The 19277-nt window shown below is 47.7% G+C and overlaps 2 protein-coding genes across 3 annotated transcripts in view; one reads left to right on the top strand and one right to left on the bottom strand.

Annotated features, from left to right (window-relative positions):
- The window catches only part of NUP188 (nucleoporin 188), a 64315-nt gene extending 49203 nt beyond the window's left edge, over positions 1 to 15112 (bottom strand). The window contains exons 1-6 of one of the 2 annotated variants that reach the window (XM_008006001.3): positions 15036 to 15112; positions 10131 to 10185; positions 5020 to 5093; positions 1346 to 1430; positions 730 to 810; positions 25 to 69 (exon numbers count right to left, since the gene is read on the bottom strand). In XM_008006001.3, coding sequence (XP_008004192.3) covers positions 25 to 69; positions 730 to 810; positions 1346 to 1430; positions 5020 to 5093; positions 10131 to 10185; positions 15036 to 15109 — 414 coding nt within the window. In that variant the 5' untranslated portion in view covers positions 15110 to 15112. The remainder of the gene's footprint in view (positions 1 to 24; positions 70 to 729; positions 811 to 1345; positions 1431 to 5019; positions 5094 to 10130; positions 10186 to 15035) is intronic. The other variant, XM_008005999.3, reaches the window with a different exon arrangement.
- A 106-nt stretch (positions 15113 to 15218) lies between these two features.
- On the top strand, positions 15219 to 17256 carry DOLK (dolichol kinase). The gene has a single exon (XM_008005998.3). The coding sequence runs from the start codon at positions 15485 to 15487 to the stop codon at positions 17099 to 17101; it is 1617 nt and encodes a 538-aa protein (XP_008004189.2). The 5' UTR covers positions 15219 to 15484; the 3' UTR covers positions 17102 to 17256.
- The last annotated feature ends 2021 nt before the right edge of the window (positions 17257 to 19277 follow it).

The following is a 19277-nucleotide window of genomic DNA, read 5'->3' as shown; positions in this document are numbered from 1 at the left end:
ATAGAAATGGTGACTACTACTGACCTTCAGGATTAAGGCCTGGCTCTGCCTCTCATCTTGCAGTACTGTCTGAAAAGAAAAACAGAGCAGTTAAGAGGCCATCTTTTAGGCAAAACTCAAGTAATAAAAAAAGATACATACCTTCACTTCATCCTTCAAGATTATAATTGCACATTTGTTTCTACATATACTTTCCACTTTATTTTCTACTCAAATGTACCCAAACCTGTGCTCAAATCCCTTCCCTTCTCCTCTGGCCTCAGTCCTCTTATGCAAAATGGGCAGGCTAGAAATTCTACCAAATCCTTATCACCTCTAATAGCCCAAGATTCTATGATTAACATGTCAGTCTTTGACCTCTCCACTCCTCCAAGTATGAAGACAGATCTCAGCTTATGCGCATACATATTCTTTATTTTTTTAAAGAGATGGGGTCTCACTCTTTTGCCCAGGCTAGAGTGCAGCAGTGCGATCCCAGTTGACTGCAGCCTCAAACTCCTGGGCTCAAGTGATCCTCCTGCCTCAGCCTCCCAAGAAGCTGGGAGTACAGGCACAAGCCATTGCACCCAGGTCATGTTTTTTTAAAGCCTTTAGTAGGTCTTTCCTGAAGATGACTGTACCTGCTCACCTACCACTGATAAAAGAATTGATGCCAAAACCCTTCATTATCTAAAACTAACAGGGAAAAAGGATAAAGGCAGCAGAAAGGAGCTGACATAAACCACAAACCTTTACTGAGTCCCGAGTACCCCTGTAGTCCTCTTGCAGGTAACACTGGAGTAACTGCACACTCTGTTCTTCATCAAGACCCTGAAACACAAGAGATTTTAAGTGAGGAACAGCCACTTCAGCTCAGAAGTCGCACACAGGATGCAGAGCATTTAAAGATTTGTCTTCTACAATGAACATAGGACTTGAATAAACAAAAATGCTACTCAAAGATTCATTCAACATAACAATTCTGACTCTAATGGAAGACAAGAGCCAGTCACTGACATACAATCTTTATTACAATTAAATGTACATGCCAGAAACAACGATGCTTATTCACCAAGCACTCTAATACAGCAGTAGGCAAGATGTGAGTGTCTGAAATGACAAACTTAGTCACCTTAAAGACCACCACATGTCTGGTGAAGAAAACCCTATGATATGCAGTAAATGGATCAGGCAACTTTGACTTGTAACTTTTAGGGAGAAGAGTTACAACCTGGGTATTTATAAAACACATGTTCAACTTAATTCCCAAAACAAAAATAAACTGAATTTTCACTATCACTGGCAACACAACCATGCACATCCACGCTGCAAGTAATAAACTGAGCGAGTGCTAATTTTTACTCACCAAAAACTTGCTGATTCTTAAACCCAGTTCCTTCAATGGTGAAGCTACATCTTTATTAGCTTTCACTTTTTCAGCTGAACTTGGACTATGAAAAGAACAGTGAATCATTTCTTCATTCTCAATAGCCCACTGAGTTTAAAATAAAAATATTTTAAAATATTTTCACTACAGACTTTTTTCTGCCCTTCAGATGCCTATAAAATACACACACACACACACATTCACCTCCACAGACTTCATAACACAGAACTGGTTATGCCTAAGTAACAAACAAACAAACAAACAAAAGTGGTTAAATTACAGTTATAACAATGTTATTTGTAAACACATTAAGTTACATTATTTTTGATCCTTACTACTACCCTGAAAGGCAAACATCACTATTCTCCTTTTACAAATGGAATTGCCAACAGTTAGAAAGGGTAAATAACTTACCAAAAATTCCACAGCTAATAAACAGTTGCTAAAATTTAAAACCAGGTCTGTGGCATACATACATATTATCTGTAATAGCTCTGTCCACTGAGAAGGCCTAGAAGTTAAAACACTCCAATAGCAGCAGGCACATGCAGCACCCAGATCCTGCTTTACAATACCATTATCTAATAACAGCATTCCTTGGAGAATTGGTTGATTCTAGAGCCAGGGCAAGGAAAATATAAGAAAATCTTGAAGCATCTTATAGTGAAAGAAAGTACAGAAGGGCTTAAAAAACCAAAGTCCTTTTGGTAGGAGATAACTTAATAGAAAAAAAAAAAGAAAAGAAAAAAGAAAAAAGGAAGGACACGCCCAAAGGAGAGAGGCCAACCTAAAAGAATGCCCAATGGCCAAAGCTGAAACAAGGTATAAACAAAGTATAAAATAAATAAATGTATTTGAGTCCATACAGATATAAACTAATGAATAAATAAATACGGTAGGGAGAGGCCAGCACAATGGCTCATGCCTGTAATCCCAGCACTTTGGGAGGTCGAGGCAGGAGGGTAGCTTGAGGCCAGGAGTTTGAGACCAGCCTAGACAATAAAGTGAGACCCCCACCTCTACCAAAAATGAAAAAAATTAGCTGGACATGGCTATATTTAGTACTCACTTACAAAAAATAAAGTAGGAAAAGAGAAAAAAGTAACTTTACAGAGGAGAAACTTGTCTAACGCCTCCTTAACTGAGTGGCCAAAATTAATATCACCAGTGATTTCATGTGGACAGCATGTATTCTCTGCTATGATGTGGTAAGAAGGGTAGCTCAGCCAGGCACGGTGGCTCACGCCTGTAATCCCAGTACTTTGGGAGGCTGAGGCAGGCGGATCACCTGAGGTCAGAAGTTCAAGACCAGACTGACCAATATGGTGAAACCATGTTTCTACTAAAAACACAAAAATTATCCAGGCATGGTGACATGCACCTGTAGTCTCAGCTACTAGGGAGGCTGAGACAGAACTTCTTGAACCCAAGAGGCAGAGGTTGCAATGAGCTGAAATCGCACCACTGCACACCAGCATGGGCAACAAGAGCGAAACTCCATCTCAAAAAAAAAAAGAAGCGCACCTCACCTCTGGGTATTCTTCCCAAAAACTCACAACCCCTAATAGTCTAGTAATAAGAAAAACATCAGACAAACCCAAATTGGGGGCATCCTGCAAAATAACTGACCAGTCCTCAAACCTGTTCAAGGTCATGAAAATCAAGGTAAGACTAAGACACTGTCCAGCTAAGAGGAGACTACAGGCATCTGACAACTAGGTTGGATTCTGGAACAGAAAAAAGATAGTAAAGAAAACAGTAGGCTGGGTATGGCAGCTAACGCCTGTAATCTCAGCACTTTGGGAGGATGAGGCAGGCAGATCACTTGAGATCAGGAGTTCGAGGCCAGCTTGGCCAACATGGTGAAACTCCGTCTCTACTAAAAATACGAAAATTAGCAGGCATGGTGGCGGGCGCCTATAATCCCAGCTACTCAGGAGGCTGAGGCAGGAGAATTGCTTAAACCCATGACGTGGAGGTTTCAGTGAGCCGAGATCGTACCACTGCACTCCAGCCTGGGCGACAGAGGGAGACTGCATCTCAAAAACAAAAACAACAACAACAACAAAATAACAGACACTGGGGCCGAGAGCGGTGGCTCACACCTACAATCCCAGCACTTTGGGAGGCTGAGGTAGGAGGATCACTTGAGGTCAGGAGTTCAAGACCAGCCTGGCCAACATAGTGACACCCCATCTCTACTAAAAATAGAAAAAATTAGCTGCGTGTGGTGGTGGGCACCTGTAATCCCAAATATTCAGGAGGCTGAGGCAAGAGAATCACTTGAACCTGGGTGGTGGAGGTTGCAGTGAGCTGAGATTGTGACACTGCACTCCAGCCTGAGCGATAAGGGCAAAACTCCATCTCAAAAAAAAAAAAAAACAGACACTGGAATGAGACCACCAGGTTCGAATCCTGGTTCTACCACTTACTAGTTGTACCATGGCAAGTTACTTAACCGCTTTGTGCCTCAGTTTTCCCATTGGTAAAATGGAAACAATGATAAGAGTAGCTAAATGTGATAATATAGAGATTATCTTTTTTAAAAGTCCATGTATTTTAGATACATAGTCAAGTATTTGCAGATAAAATAACAAGGTATCTGGGATTTACTTCAAGGTAATTATGGGGGAAGAGTTAACAGATGAATAACAAGGAAAAGTTCATCGTTAACCTAAGGGAATGAAAATGGAAGGCAGACGTAATACATTCAAAATAAGTACAAAAGTCAAAGGGAAATGAGCATGACTTCAACTATAATGCATAGCAGAATGAGATCTGGACTAGGAATCAAGATCAAATAGGCCCAGCGCTACAAGCCGTATTCTCTTTATTTGTAACTACTCTATATTTTATTACTGTTTTCTCCACTACCCAATACAAAGATCTATATATTCACCCAAAAAATAAAAGTAGTAACTATCTCAAAGGGGTGTTGTGGGGATTAAATAACTTTTGATAAGTCAGGTGTTTACAGTAATAATTGTTACATAGTTAACACTACACAAGTGTCAGTTGTTAGTACCATCGTGCTATCTCCCACCAATTAGTGCTCGCACAGACACTGTGGACTCTGAATAAATATCAGAAAATTCGTTGAATGTTTTTTTTTTTTTTTTTTGAGACGGAGTCTCGCTCTGTCGCCCAGGCTGGAGTGCAGTGGCGCAATCTCGGCTCACTGCAAGCTCCGCCTCCCGGGTTCACGCCATTCTCCTACCTCAGCCTCCCGAGTAGCTGGGACTACAGGCGCCCGCCACTGCACCCGGCTAATTTTTTTTTTCTATTTTTTAATAGAGACGGGGTTTCACCATGGTCTCGATCTCCTGACCTTGTGATCCGCCCGCCTCGGCCTCCCAAAGTGCTGGGATTACAGGCGTGAGCCACCGCGCCCGGCCTGAATGTTTAATAAATCCTCATCCCCACACATAGGTCATAATTATATTCTACAATACTGTATTTCTAGAAGGAATTTCCTTTTCTTTCAGCCAACAAAAAAACCAAATGTAACCTACTCTTTTCCACTGGTAAACGAAATTGTATTATCTCTGGTATACATAACCCTACAAAATCATCAAAGCATACAGGAGGATGGTTTCATCCATGCCAGCTTCCTTAAGGGAATTACTTTAACCAGACGCCTGGAATTGCCATACCTGGGAGGTTTGTAGTAAGAAAGCCCCTCTAACAATCGCCGCCAATGTTTATTCAGTTCTGCCTCAATCTGACTCTGGAAAAGAACAAGGCAATTATACAAATGCAGAATTTTTTTTCTTTTTTTTTTTTTTTTTTTTGAGACAGAGTCTTGCTCTATCACCCAGAGGCTGGAGTACAGTGGCACGAATTTGGCTGATCGCAACCTCTGCCTTCCGGGTGCAAGTGATTATCGAGTCTCAGCCTCCCGAGTAGCTGGAATTACAGGTGCCAGCCACCACACCCAGCTAATTATTGTATTTGTAGTAGAGATGGGGGTTTCGCCATGTTGGCCAGGCTGACCTCGAACTCCCAACCTCAGGTGATCTGCCCGCCTCAGCCTCCCAAAAGTGCTGGCATTACAGGCGTGAGCCAAGGCACCCGACCACAAATGCAGTTTTTTGTGTTTTTTTGTTTGTTTGTTTAAGACAGAGTCTCACTCTATTGCCCAGGATGGAGTGCAGTGGCACAATCTTGGCTCACTGCAACCTCCACCTCCTGGGTTCAAGCTATTCTCCTATCTTAGCCTCCTGAGTAGATGGGACTACAGCTTTGCACACCATGTCAGTCAGTTTTTTTGTATTTTTAGTACAGATGCGGTTTCACCATATTGGCCAAGCTGGTCTTGAACTCCTAACCTCGTGATTCGCCCGCATCAGCCTCCCAAAGCGCAGGGATTACAGGCGTGAACTACCGCGCCCGGCCCAAATGCAGTTTTATTAATAATCAGACTCGGCCAGGCGCGATTTGACTGCTTGGCCTCCTTCTTAGGTTGAGGTAGCAGAATGATATCTGTAGCCCTACTCTCAGCAGAAAATCAATGAACACAGGTATCTTTTCATAAACAGAGTCAATGAAATACAAAGAAAGGTAATCCCAGCACTTTGGGAGGCCAAAGTGGGCAAATCCCCTGAGGCTGGCAGTTGGAGACCAGCCTGACCAACATGGAGAAACCCTGTCTCTACTAAAAAATACAAAATTAGCTAGGTGTAGTGGTGTATGCCTGTAATCCCAGCTACTCGAGAGGCTGAGGCAGGAGAATCACTTGAACCTGGGAGGCAGAGGTTGTGGTGGGCCGAGATTGCACCAATGCACTCCAGCCAGGGCAATAAGAATGAAACTCCGTCTCAAAAAAAAAAAAAAAAAAAAAATCAGATTTCAGAATCACACTAAGTATTACACATTCTTTTGAATGTTTTTAATATGCATTTTCCCCACAGTTGAAATCATTTTGAATACAGAATTCTGTAACCTTCTTTTCTTTGCTTAACATTATAACACAATGACTTAACCTTATTATGAAAGTCTTGATAAACATACTTTCAAGTTGCTGCATAATACTTTATTAAGCTGGTAGATCATAATTCATTTACCATTCCTCTAATGTTTGATATACTTAAGCTGACTGTAATTATTTACTAATATAAATGATGTTGTGATGAAATTTTGTTGTTTTTTGAGACAGGGTTCTTCTGTCACCCAGGTGGGAGTGCAGTGATGCAATCATGGCTCACTGCAGCCTTGATATCCTGAGCTTAAGTGATCTTTCCACCACAGCCTCCTGAGTAGCTGAAACTATTAATACAAGCATATGCCACCGGGCCCGATTTTTTTTGTTTGTTTGTTTTGAGACAGAGTCTTGCTCTGTTGTCTAGGCTGGCATGCAGTTGCTCGATCTTGGCTCACTTCAACCTCTGCCACCTGGGTTCAAATGATTCTCCTGCCTCAGCCTCCCAAGCAGCTGGGACTATAGGCGCCTGTCACCAGACCTGGATAATCTTTTGTATTTTTAGTAGAGACGGGGTTTCACTGTATTAGCCAGGATAGTCTCAATCTGACTTCGTGATCCAACTGCCTTGGCCTCCCAAAAGTGCTGGGATTACAGGCAAGAATCACTGCGCCCGGCCTAAGTTTTTTATATTTTGTATGAATCGGGTCTCACTATGTTGCCCAGGCTGATCTCAAACTCCTGGGCTCAAGTAATTCTCCCACCTTGGCCTGCCAAGGTGCTGGGATTATAGGCATGAGCCCCCACGCCTAGTCACTGTGGTGAAGTTTTTTTTTTTTTTGAGAGAGAGTCTCGTTCTGTTTCCCAGGATGGAATGCAGCAGCGCGATCTTGGCTCACTGTAACCTCTGCCTCCCAGGTTCAAGTGATTCTCCTGCCTCAGCCTCCTGAGTAGCTGGGATTACCCACTACTCAGGTGCCCACCACCACGCCCAGCTCCCTTTTGTGTTTTTAGTAGAGATGGGGTTTCACCATGTTGGCCAGGGTGGTCCTGAACTCCTGATCTCAGGTGATCCGCCCACCTTGGCCTCCCAAAGTGCTGGGATTACAGGCATAAACCACCACACCTGGCCTGTGGTAAAGTTTTATGTGCAAAACTTTTTCAGGAATTTTTTAAAGATACATTCCTACAAGCAAAATTATCAAATGAAGGCATTTCAAAAAATGTCAAGGCTCTAAAATGAGTAACATTAATTCTGCTAACAATAGTAACAAAAATAAATGAGTGTCATCTTAACACTTTATCTTCATAGGGTCAGAACACTCGAAAATCAACATGAAGAACTGTCCTTTATTGATTATATACTTGGAAATAACCTAGAAACCAGGCCAGGTGCAGTGGCTCACATCTGTAATACCACCACTTTGGGAGGCCAAGGTGTGTGGATCCTTGAGCCCAGGAGTTCGAGACTAGCCTAGGCAACAAGGTAAAACCCCATCTCTACAAAAAATACAAAAATTTGCCAGGCTTGGTGGCTAATTTCTGTGGTCCCAGTTGCTCAGGAGACTGAGGATCACTTGATCCTGGAGATGGAGGCTGCAGTGAGCCAAGATTGTGTCACTGCACTCCAGCCTGGTGGACAGAGTAAGACCATGTCTCAAAAATAAAAATAAAAATATTAGAAACCACTGCCTCTATGATCAAGGCCTGAGAATCTTTCTTGGGCTGAGGTAGCAGAATGATATTTGTACCCCTACTCTCAGCAGCCAATCAATGAACACAGCTCTCTTTTCATAAACAGAATCAATGAAATACAAAGAAAGGTAAATTTAGAAGACTTCAGTGGCTAGGCAAGGTAGTCTCATTTCAGCAAAGTAGGGTATGCAAAATGTTTATAAAGCTTTTTGCTTTTTTGAGCCAGGGTCTCACTGTGTCTCCCAGGCTAGAGTTCACTGCAGCCTCAACCTCCCAGACTTAAGCAATCCTCCCACCTCGGACTCCTAAGTAGCTGGGACTACAGACATGCACCACCATGCCTGGCTAATTTTTTTTTTTTTTTTTTTTTTTTTGAGATGGAGTCTTGCTCTGTCACCCAGGCTGGAGTGCAGTGGCGCGATCTCAGCTCACTGCAAGCTCCACCTCCTGGGTTCACGCCATTCTCCTGCCTCAGCCTCCCGAGTAGGTGGGACTACAGTCACCCGCTACCACGTCCGGCTAATTTTTTTGTATTTTTAGTAGAGACGCGGTTTCACCTTGTTAGCCAGGATGGTCTCGATCTCCTGACCTTGTGATCCGCCCGTCTCGGCCTCCCAAAGTGCTGGGATTACAGGTGTGAGCCACTGTGCCCGGCCAACTAATTTTTTTAAAAATTTTTTGTAGAGACGGGGTCTTGCTATGTTGCCAGGGCTGGCCTTGAGCTTGTGCACTCAATTGATCCTTCTACCACGGCCTTCCAAAGTGCTGGGATTACAGGCATGAGCCACTGCATCTGGCCATGTTTATAGTTTTAGGAATAAAAAAAAAGTGTTTACACCAGGCACAGTGGCTCACACCTGTAATCCCAGCACTTTGGGAGGCTGAGGCGGGCAGATCACCTGAGGTCAGGAGTTCAAGACCAGCCTGGCCAACATGGTGAAACCCCATCTCTACTAAAAATACAAAAATTAGCCGGGTGTGGTGGCATGCACCTGTAATCCCCAGCTCCTTAAGAGGCTAAGGCAGGGAATCACTTGAACCCAGGAGACACAGGTTGCAATGAGCCGAGATCGTGCCACTGCACTCCAACCTGGCGAGAACCAGACTCCGTCTCAACAACAACAACAAAAAACATAGCTGGGTGTGGTGGCTCATGCCTGTAACCCCAGCACTTTGGAATGCTAAGGGAGGCAGATCACCTGAGGTCAGAAGTTCGAGAACGACCTGGCCAACATGGCAAAACCCTGTCTCTACTAAAAATATAAACATCAGCCGGGCATGGTGGCGGACACCTCTAATCCCAGCTACTCGGGAGGCTGAGGCAGGAGAATCACTTGAACCCAGACGGCAAAGGTTGAAGTGAGCCAAGATCGAGCTACTACACTCCAGCCTGGGAGCAAGATTCCTGTCTCAAAAAAAAAAAAAAAAAAGAAAAAAAAAGTGGCCAGGTGCAGTGGCTCATGCCTGTAATCCCAGGACTTTGAGATGCCAAGGCGGGTGGATCACCTGAGGTCAGGAGTTCAAGACCAGCCTGGCCAACAATGGTGAAACCCTGTCTCCACTAAAAATACAAAACTTAGCCAGGCATGGTGGCATGCACCTGTAATCTCAGCTACTCGGGAGGCTGAGGAAGAAGAATCGCTTGAACCTGGGAGGCGTAGGTTGCAGTGAGCTGAGATCATGCTATTACACTCCAGCCTGGGTAACAAGAGTGAAACTCTACCTCAAAATAAATAAACAGGCCACGCACAGTAGCTCACGCCTATAATCACAGTAATTTGGGAGGTCAAACAGGGCAGATCACCTGACGTCAGGAGTTTGAGACCAGCCTGACCAAAATGCAGAAACCACATCCCTACCAAAAATACAAAATTAGTCAGGCGTGGTGGTACATGCCTGTAACACTAGCTACTCAGGAGGCTGAGGCAGGAGAATCGCTTGAACCTGGGAGATGGAGGTTGCGGTGAACCGAGTTCACGCCACTGCACTCCAGCCTGGGCAACAAGAGCGAAACTCCGTCTCTAAATAAATAAATAAATAAATGTGTTTACTTCCTACATTTAAAAAAAAAAAAAAAAAAGGGTTTTTTTTTTTTGTAACAAAAGCTACACAAAGAACCCAGAGAACCCACTCAAGAACACCGCCACTTACCAGCTCTCTCAGAGCTGACCTTCCAAGCAGAATAGTCCACAGTTCTCTACTGCTTCTGTAAAATGAAAGAACAGAGATAATTTTGCTCTTTTTGATCATACAAACTTGTACACTGCCTCAGAGCCATTTTGTCTACTCTCTACAAGCAAAACATCTCAATATACAAAATGATTTGTTAAATTTTTGGAAAGTAATCTTGTTATATAATAATATTGTTACGGGTGGGCGCAGTAACTCATGCCTGTAATCATGGCACTTTGGGAGGCCGAGGCGGGCGGATCATGAGGTCAGGAGATAGAGACCGTCCTGGCTAACACGGTTAAACCGTCTCTACTAAAAATACAAAAAATTGGCCGGGCATTGTGGCGGGTGCCTGTATCCCCAGCTACTTGGGAGGCTGAGACAGGAGAATGGCATGAACCCAGGAGGTGGAGCTTGCAGTGAGCCGAGATTGCACCACTGCACTCCAGCCTGGGCAACAGAGCGAGACACCGCTTCAAAAAAATAATAATAATAAAATTTAAAAATACTGTTAGAAATTTAATGTTCAAATTATAAATTAGGAAACTAAAACATAAGATTTTAACCTGGCCAGGCACGGTGGCTCATGCCTGTAATCCCAGCAGTTTGGGAGGCTAAGTTGGGTGGATCACCTGAGGTCAGGAGTTTGAGACCAGCGTGGCCAACATGGCCCCATCTCTACTAAACAAAAACCTCATCTCTACTAAAAATACAAAAATTAGTTGGGCATGGTAGCAGGTTCCCGTACTCCCAGATACTCGGGAGGCTGAGATACAAAAATCGCTTGAACACAGGAGGCAGAGGTTGCAATAAGCCAAGATCACACTACTGCACTCCAGCCTGGGTGACGATGTGTCTGTCTCCAACAAACAAACAAAAATAGACATTCTCTCAATAAATAGTTATTACTTAAAAAAAAAAGTTATTAAAGGTACAGAGATTTTATTTTGTCAGATTCTAAACCATCACTGAGAATAGTCATCTGTAATAATCAAACACTGCTTAGAAAGCCTATCTGGAGAGAGAGAAGGGATGAAAAAATCCTAAAATATGCTAAACATTTTGCAAAAAGAATGCAAGCTATGGCTGGACGTGGTAGCTCACGCCTGTAATCCCAGCACTTTGGGAGGCCGAGGTAGGCGGATCACGAGGTCAAGAGATCGAGACCATCCTGGCCAACAAGGTGAAACCCCGTCTCTACTAAAAACACAAAAATTAGCTGGGCATGGTAGTGCATGCTTGTAGTCCCAGCTACTCGGGAAGCTGAGGCAGGATAATCGCTTGAACCCGGAGGCAAAGGTTGCAGTGAGCCGAGATCGCATCATTGCATTCCAGTCTGGCGACAAAGCGAGACTCCTCAAAAACAAACAAACAAACAAAAAAGAATGCAAACTATGTTAACTACAAGGTAAAACGAAAAAACAGGCCAGGCACGGTGGCTCACACCTGTAATCCCAGCACTTTGGAAGGCCAAGGTGGAAGGAGTACTTGAGCCCTGGAATTTGAGACCAGCCTGGGCAACATGGCGAATCCCTGTCTCTACAAAAAAAAAAAAAATACAAAATTAGCTAGTGTGGGCCGGGCACAATGGCTCACACCTGTAATCCCAGCACTTTGGGAGGCTGAAGCGGGCGGATCACTTGAGGTCAGGAGTTCGAGACCAGCCTGGATAACATGGTGAAACCCCATCTCTACTAAAAATACAAAAATTAGCCAGGCATGGTGGCAGATGCCTGTAGTCCCAGCTACTCAGGAGACTGAGGCACAATAATCACTTGCACCTAGGAGGTGGAGGTTGCAGTGAGCTGAGATCGCGCCACTGCACTCCAGCCTGGGCGACAGACAAAGAATCTGTCTCAAAAAAGAAAAAAAAAAAAATTAGCTAGTGTGGTGGTGTGCACCTATGTTCCCAGCTCCTGGGAGGGCTGATGAAGTAGGAGGCTCCACTGAGCCCTGGAGGGCAAGGCTGCAGTGAGTCATAATCAGGAGTGATCAAGGAGGATCACCTGAGCCTAGGAGTTCGAGATTAGCCTGGGCAACACAGTGAGATCTTGTCTCTACAAAAAATACAAAAATTAGCCAGGCATGGTGGCATGTGCCTGTAGTCCTAGCTACTTTGGAGGCTGAGGTGGGAGAATCAGTTGGGCCAGGGAGGCAGAGGTTGCAGTGAGCCAAGATCCTGCCACTGCACTCCAGCCTGCATGACAGAACAAGACCCCTTCTCCAAAACAAAAAACAAAAAACAAAAAAACACTGTAACACAAAGCACTAGCTCTGTTTTAAAATTGTCAGCCTGTAATCCCAGCACTTTGGGAGGCCGAGGCCAGCGGATCACCTGAGGTCATGAGTTGGAGACCAGCCTGGCCAACATGGTGAAACCCTGTCTCTATTAAAAATACAAGAAATTAGTTGGGCGTGGTGGCGGGCGCCTGTAATCCCAGCTACTCGGGAGACTGAGACAGGAGAATCCTTTGAACCCAGGAGGCAGAGGTTGCAGTGAGTGAAAATCGGGCCAGTGCACTTCAGCCTGGGCAACAACAGTGAGACTCTGTCTCAAATAACTAGTGTTTTAGGATTTTCTCATCAAAAGAGGTTTAAACACACCTAAAATTTATACATCTCTTTCCTAATGGTTAATGCTTTAAAAGCAACTTTGATTCTGCTCAATGAACAGCCACCAACTCCCACATGGCACACTGGAATCACTAATCATTTTTCTCATAACAAGACAGTATTCAGACCAGGCATGGTGGCTCATGCCTGTAATCCAGCAGTTAAAGAGGCTGAAGCTGACAGATCACTTGAGGTCAGGAGTTCCAGACCAGCCTGGCCAAAATGGTGAAACCCTGTCTCCACTTAAAACGCAAAAATTAGCCGGGTGTGGTGGTGCGCACCTGTAGTCTTATCTACTGGGGAGGCTGAGGCAGGAGAATCGCTTGAACCCGGGAGGCAGAGGTTGCAGTGAGCCAAGATCGCGCCACTGCACTGCAGCCTGGACAACAGGAGCAAAACTCTGTCTCAAAAAAAAAAAAAGGAAGGAATAGTAGTGACAACACTGCCCCAACACTGCTGGCACAAAACGGCAGGGGAGGAAAAAAGCAAACTGTTCCTTACAAGGTTCATTCCTTGTCCGGTGGAAATTGCAAAGACGTCTTAATTCCAGCTGAGAGGTGAAGGAAGTGGTATCAGAGAGGATGGGCAGTATGTGTAATAAGTATTTACTGAGAGCCTATCATGCTCTTCCGGGTGCTGAGAATACAGGAGTGGCTGGGCGCAGTGGCTTACACCTATAATACCAGCATTTTGGGAAGCCGGCAGGATCACTTGAGCTCAGGTGTTCGAGACCAGCCTGGGCACCATAGGTAGATCCACATCTCCAAAAAGCATCTAAAAAAAATTAGCCAGGTGTGGTGGTGCACACCTGTGGTCCCAACTACTCGGGCAGCTGAGGTGGGATGATCACTTGAGCCCAGGAGTGAGCCATATTGCAGTGGGCCGTACTGTGCAATTGCATTCCAACCTGGGCAACAGAGCAGGACCCTGCATCAGCCAAGAAAAGAAACAAAAGAGAGAGAGAGAATACAGTGATGAACAACATAACAAAACAGTGAGGGAAACGGCCGGGTCCGGTGACTCACACCTGTAATCCCAGCACTTTGGGAGGCCGAGGTGGGTGGATCACGAGGTCAAGAGACTGAGACACCATTCTGACCAACAAGGTAAAACGCTGTCTCTACTAAAAATACAAAAAAATAGCAGGGCGTGGTGGCGCGCGCCCGTAATCCCATCTACTTGGGAGGCTGAGACAGGAGAATCGCTTGAACCTGGGAGGCAGAGGTTGCAGTGAGCCGAGATGGCGCCACTAGACTCCAGCCTGGGCGACACAGTGAGACTCCATCTCAAAAAAAAAAAAAAAAAAAAAAAGTGGGGAAAACACTGCTGGCACAGGGAAGGATAAGAGGCAGGGATGTTTAATTTTAAGGAGGGAGGGTGGTGGGAAGACCGAAGACCTTGGAGCTGCAATGTGGAAAACGGAGGGAGGCGTGGTGGTCTGGTTATAGCACTGGAGGCACGCAGACTTCAGCCTGAATCCTCTCTTTATCACTTGGCTAGCTCTGAGCCGGACTTCTGAGTCATCCGTGAAATACAAGGCGCCTCTCGGAGTTGCGAGAATTGAATGAGGTAACTCATGGGAAGCGCTCCATCAGGGTCTGACGCTAGAAAGCACTTTGTGAGAACTGTAGCTTTCGTATATAATATTTCATCTTCTTGTCCCTAAAGCCTAGTTCAGTCCCTTAAATCTCTTGGAGAATTTGGACATACTCGCCGACTGATTCAATGCAAGAAAAGAACGATTCGAGGCGTGGAGAGGGCAGAAACCGCAAGCGCCGCTCCGCTCGACGCGAAACAAAATCCTAATAAGAACAGATCGCGGGAGAGGCTGGGGAGCCAGCAGGGCGCACTCGACGCCGGGGCAGGACACTGGGAGCCTGCAGCAGGGACGTGGGTGGGGGGTACCCGAGGCGACCGCAAAGCTCCCCGTGGCTCGAGGGAGCGTCACGGCCGGACAAGGAAGCGCGGGTGGGGCGCCAAGGGACGCGCCGGAGCTGAGAGGAGAGGAAGGCAAAGTGCCCTGGATGAGGAGATGGGAAGCCAACCGCGGAGCGAAGGGGTGAAGAGCCGGCCCCCCTCCTGAAGAAGACTTCAGATCCCCGCGCGCGGGGACCGTTTGGACGTAACCGCCTCCTGTCTCAGTGCCCGTCCACCCAGCCAGGGTTGGCCCTGCCACCGTCGCCACATCCCGCCTCCAATTCCCGCCCCTCTTCCGCTCGGCTTTGACCCCGTGCCTCACAGCCACCCCGGTCCACTCGACCCGCTCCGCACCTCACACACGGCCCGCCGGCGGCCGCCGCCATCTTCGAGCGCGCGCGCGCCCTAACCCCGCCCCCAGACGCCATGCCCACGTGACCGCTCGCCCCCGGACCGGGAGCGTGGGCGGGGATTTCATCACGTGACGTTGCCGCGGGGCAGTGCCAAGATGGCGAGGCCCAAAGAGGTGAGGAGCCGGCAGCGGGGGCGGCTGTAACTGAGAGGAAGGCTGCAGAGTGGCGACGTCTACGCCGTAGGTTGGAGGCTGTGGGGGGTGGCCGGGCGCCAGCTCCCAGGCCGCAGAGAGTGACCTGCGGTGGAGTTCCCTCCTCGCTGTTGGAGAACGGAGGGAGAAGGTTGCTGGCCGGGTGAAAGTGCCTCCCTCTGCTTGGCGGGGCTGAGGGGCCCGAAGTCTAGGACGTCCGTAGTCACCCCGGCCTCCGTGAAGCCCCAGGTCTAGAGACATGACCCGAGAGTGCCCATCGCCGGCCCCGGGGCCTGGGGCTCCGCTGAGTGGATCGGTGCTGGCAGAGGCGGCAGTAGTGTTTGCAGTGGTGCTGAGCATCCATGCAACTGTATGGGACCGATACTCGTGGTGCGCCGTGGCCCTCGCAGTGCAGGCCTTCTACGTCCAATACAAGTGGGACCGGCTGCTACAGCAGGGAAGCGCCGTCTTCCAGTTCCGAATGTCCGCAAACAGTGGCCTACTGCCCGCCTCCATGGTCATGCCTTTACTTGGACTAGTCATGAAGGAACGGTGCCAGGCTGCTGGGAACCCGTTCTTTGAGCGTTTTGGCATTGTGGTGGCAGCCACTGGCATGGCAGTGGCCCTCTTCTCATCAGTGTTGGCGCTCGGTATCACTCGCCCAGTGCCAACCAATACTTGTGTCATCTTGGGCTTGGCTGGAGGTGTTATCATTTATATCATGAAGCACTCGCTGAGCGTGGGGGAGGTGATCGAAGTCCTGGAAGTCCTGCTGATCTTCGTTTATCTCAACATGATCCTGCTGTACCTGCTGCCCCGCTGCTTCACCCCTGGTGAGGCACTGCTGGTATTGGGTGGCATTAGCTTTGTCCTCAACCAGCTCATCAAGCGCTCTCTGACACTGGTGGAAAGTCAGGGGGACCCAGTGGACTTCTTCCTGCTGGTGGTGGTAGTAGGGATGGTACTCATGGGCATCTTCTTCAGCACTCTCTTTGTCTTCATGGACTCAGGCACCTGGGCCTCCTCCATCTTCTTCCACCTCATGACCTGTGTGCTGAGCCTTGGTGTGGTCCTACCCTGGCTGCACCGGCTCATCCGCAGGAATCCCCTGCCCTGGCTTCTTCAGTTCCTCTTCCAGACGGACACCCGTATCTACCTCCTAGCCTATTGGTCTCTGCTGGCCACCTTGGCCTGCCTGGTGGTGCTGTACCAGAATGCCAAGCGGTCATCCTCTGAGTCCAAGAAGCACCAGGCCCCCACCATCGCCCGAAAGTATTTCCACCTCATTGTGGTAGCCACCTACATCCCAGGTATCATCTTTGACCGGCCACTGCTCTATGTAGCTGCCACTGTATGTCTGGCGGTCTTCATCTTCCTGGAGTATGTGCGCTACTTCCGCATCAAGCCCTTGGGTCACACCCTGCGAAGCCTCCTGTCCCTTTTTCTGGATGAACGAGACAGTGGACCACTCATTCTGACACACATCTACCTGCTCCTGGGCATGTCTCTTCCCATCTGGCTGATCCCCAGACCCTGCACACAGAAGGGTAGCCTGGGGGGAGCCAGGGCCCTCGTCCCCTATGCCGGTGTCCTGGCTGTGGGTGTGGGTGATACTGTGGCCTCCATCTTTGGTAGCACCATGGGGGAGATCCGCTGGCCTGGAACCAAAAAGACTTTTGAGGGGACCATGACATCTATATTTGCGCAGATCATTTCTGTAGCTCTGATCTTAATCTTTGACAGTGGAGTGGACCTAAACTACAGTTACGCTTGGATTTTGGGGTCCATCAGCACTGTGTCCCTCCTGGAAGCATACACTACACAGATAGACAATCTCCTTCTGCCTCTCTACCTCCTGATATTGCTGATGGCCTAGCTGTTACAGTGCAGCAGCAGTGACAGAGGAAACACATGGGGAGGGCGAACAGTCCCCACAGCAGACAGCTACTTGGGCGTGAAGAGCCACGGTGTGAAAAGCAGATTTGATTTTTCAGTTGATTCAGATTTAAAATAAAAATCAAAGCTCTCCTAGTTCTAGTTTTGCTGATACTTATTTTTTATTTATTTATTTTTTTTGAGATAGTTTTGCTCTTGTTGCCCAGGTTGAAGTGCAGTGGTGTGATCTCGGCTCACCAATCTCCGCCTCCCAGGTTCAAGCGATTCTCCTGCCTCACCTTCCCTAGTAGCTGGGATTACAGGCATGTGCCACCACGCACTAATTTTGTATTTTTAATAGAGACAGGGTTTCTCCATGTTGGTCAGGCTGGTCTCGAACTCCCAACCTCAGGTGGTCCGCCCACCTCGGCCTCCCAAAGTGCTGGGATTACAGGTGTGAGCCACCGTCCCAGCCTTGCTGATACTTAAAATGAAAAGAGTCTTAAGGGATAATCCAGCAACTCAAAGAACCTGAGTGTGCTGTAGAGGCCCCCCCTCTTTCACCCTGCAGCCTCGGAGGAGGCCAGAGTGGATGCTGGAGGGAGTAAAGCATAATGGTTAACACTTTAGTCTCTGGGTCAAACTAATCTGGTCAGAATCCTTGGCTGCACAGCTTATTAACTTTGTGACCTTGGATGGCCGGGCGCAGTGGCTCATGCCTGTAATCCCAGCACTCTGAGAGGCTGAGGCAGGCGGATCACCTGAGGTCAGGAGTTCGAGACCAGCCTGACCAACATGGAGAAACCCCGTCTCTACTAAAAATACAAAATTAGCCAGGCGTGGTGGCACATGCCTGTAATCCCAGCTACTAGGGAGGCTGAGGCAGGAGAATCGCCTGAACCCGGGAGGTGGAGGTTGCGGTGAGTGGAGATCGCTCTACTGCCCTCTAGTCTGGGCAACAAGAGTGAAACTCCGTCTCAAAAAAAAACAACTTTGTGACTTTGGGTGAGTCACTTAGCCAGGCTGAACCTCAATTATCTTGCAGATGGGAGTAATGACAGCCCACACCTCGAAGGGTGTTGTGAGGGTCCAGCCTAGAGCCCACCCTTGGAAAGCAGTCAGGGCCGGGCTCGGTGGCTCAAGCCTGTAATCCCAGCACTTTGGGAGGCCGAGACAGGCGGATCACGAGGTCAGGAGATTGAGACCATCCTGGCTAACACGGTGAAACCCCATCTCTACTAAAAAATACAAAAAAAAACTAGCCGGGCGAGGTGGCGGGCGCCTGTAGTCCCAGCTACTCGGGAGGCTGAGGCAGGAGAATGGCGTAAACCCAGGAGGCGGAGCTTGCAGAGAGCCAAGATCCGGCCACTGCACTCCAGCCTGGGCAACAGAGCGAGACTCCATCTCAAAAAAACAAAAAAAAAAGAAAAGCAGTCAGAAAGGGAAAGAGTCATTTTTACCAAAGACCAGTCCTCATCTTAGCGAAAAGCCGAAAAGCTGGGCAAACCATTTCGAAACCAGAGTGACCTTTGCTCTCCTGACTTCACTTGGAGGCGGAGAACTCCTCAGGGAAAGAGCCGAGGGCTAGGAATTACTGAAGGGAGAGGTGGGTCAACTTTGGCGGGGTTGAAGGAGGATCAGATCCTGCTTGGGCTGAATCTTGTATTAGCCAACCCCACCCAGCCTCTGGTGTCCCGCTGAGCGGTGCCCATAGAGAAAGATGGGCTGAATAGCACCAGGACCTCATCAAGGGGTCCTTCCTAAGACCCTTCCACATTCTAGTCACGTCCAAACCTGTGTGTGTTTCTTCCCAAGGTAGGAAAGATCCACAGGGGCTGGGGGAGTTTCCTGAGAGGTAAAATGACTCTATGAGAGGCCCACGCACCAGCCTTGATCTCTGGGAGGACAGGCTCCAGGACTGCCTCATTCCCCACCCCATCCCCCAAGGCTAGCACGGGGGGCTGACGAGGAGCAGGAAATCAGTAGATTTGGGAGTCCATCTGCACTGTGTCCCTCCCGGAAGTGTACACTACACAGACAGTGAATGCATAAACATTTTCCGTCACTAGGAAGATAGCACAGCAAGATTCCTGAGACTGGACAAGGTTCTCCCTTTCTCCGCCAGCTTAGGGAGGACGTCAGAGGAGGTGAGAGCTTTGGTCCACCAAGGCCAGAAG

Source organism: Chlorocebus sabaeus, chromosome 12 (assembly GCF_047675955.1).
Source record: "Chlorocebus sabaeus isolate Y175 chromosome 12, mChlSab1.0.hap1, whole genome shotgun sequence".
Classification (NCBI taxonomy): Eukaryota; Metazoa; Chordata; class Mammalia; order Primates; family Cercopithecidae; genus Chlorocebus; species Chlorocebus sabaeus.
Note: the sequence above shows the minus strand (reverse complement) of the source record. Positions and strands in the feature narration are given on the sequence as shown.

Coding starts and splice junctions, on each gene's coding strand:
- DOLK (XM_008005998.3), top strand. CDS start 15,485: ATGACCCGAGAGTGCCCATCGCCGGCCCCGGGGCCTGGGGCTCCGCTG.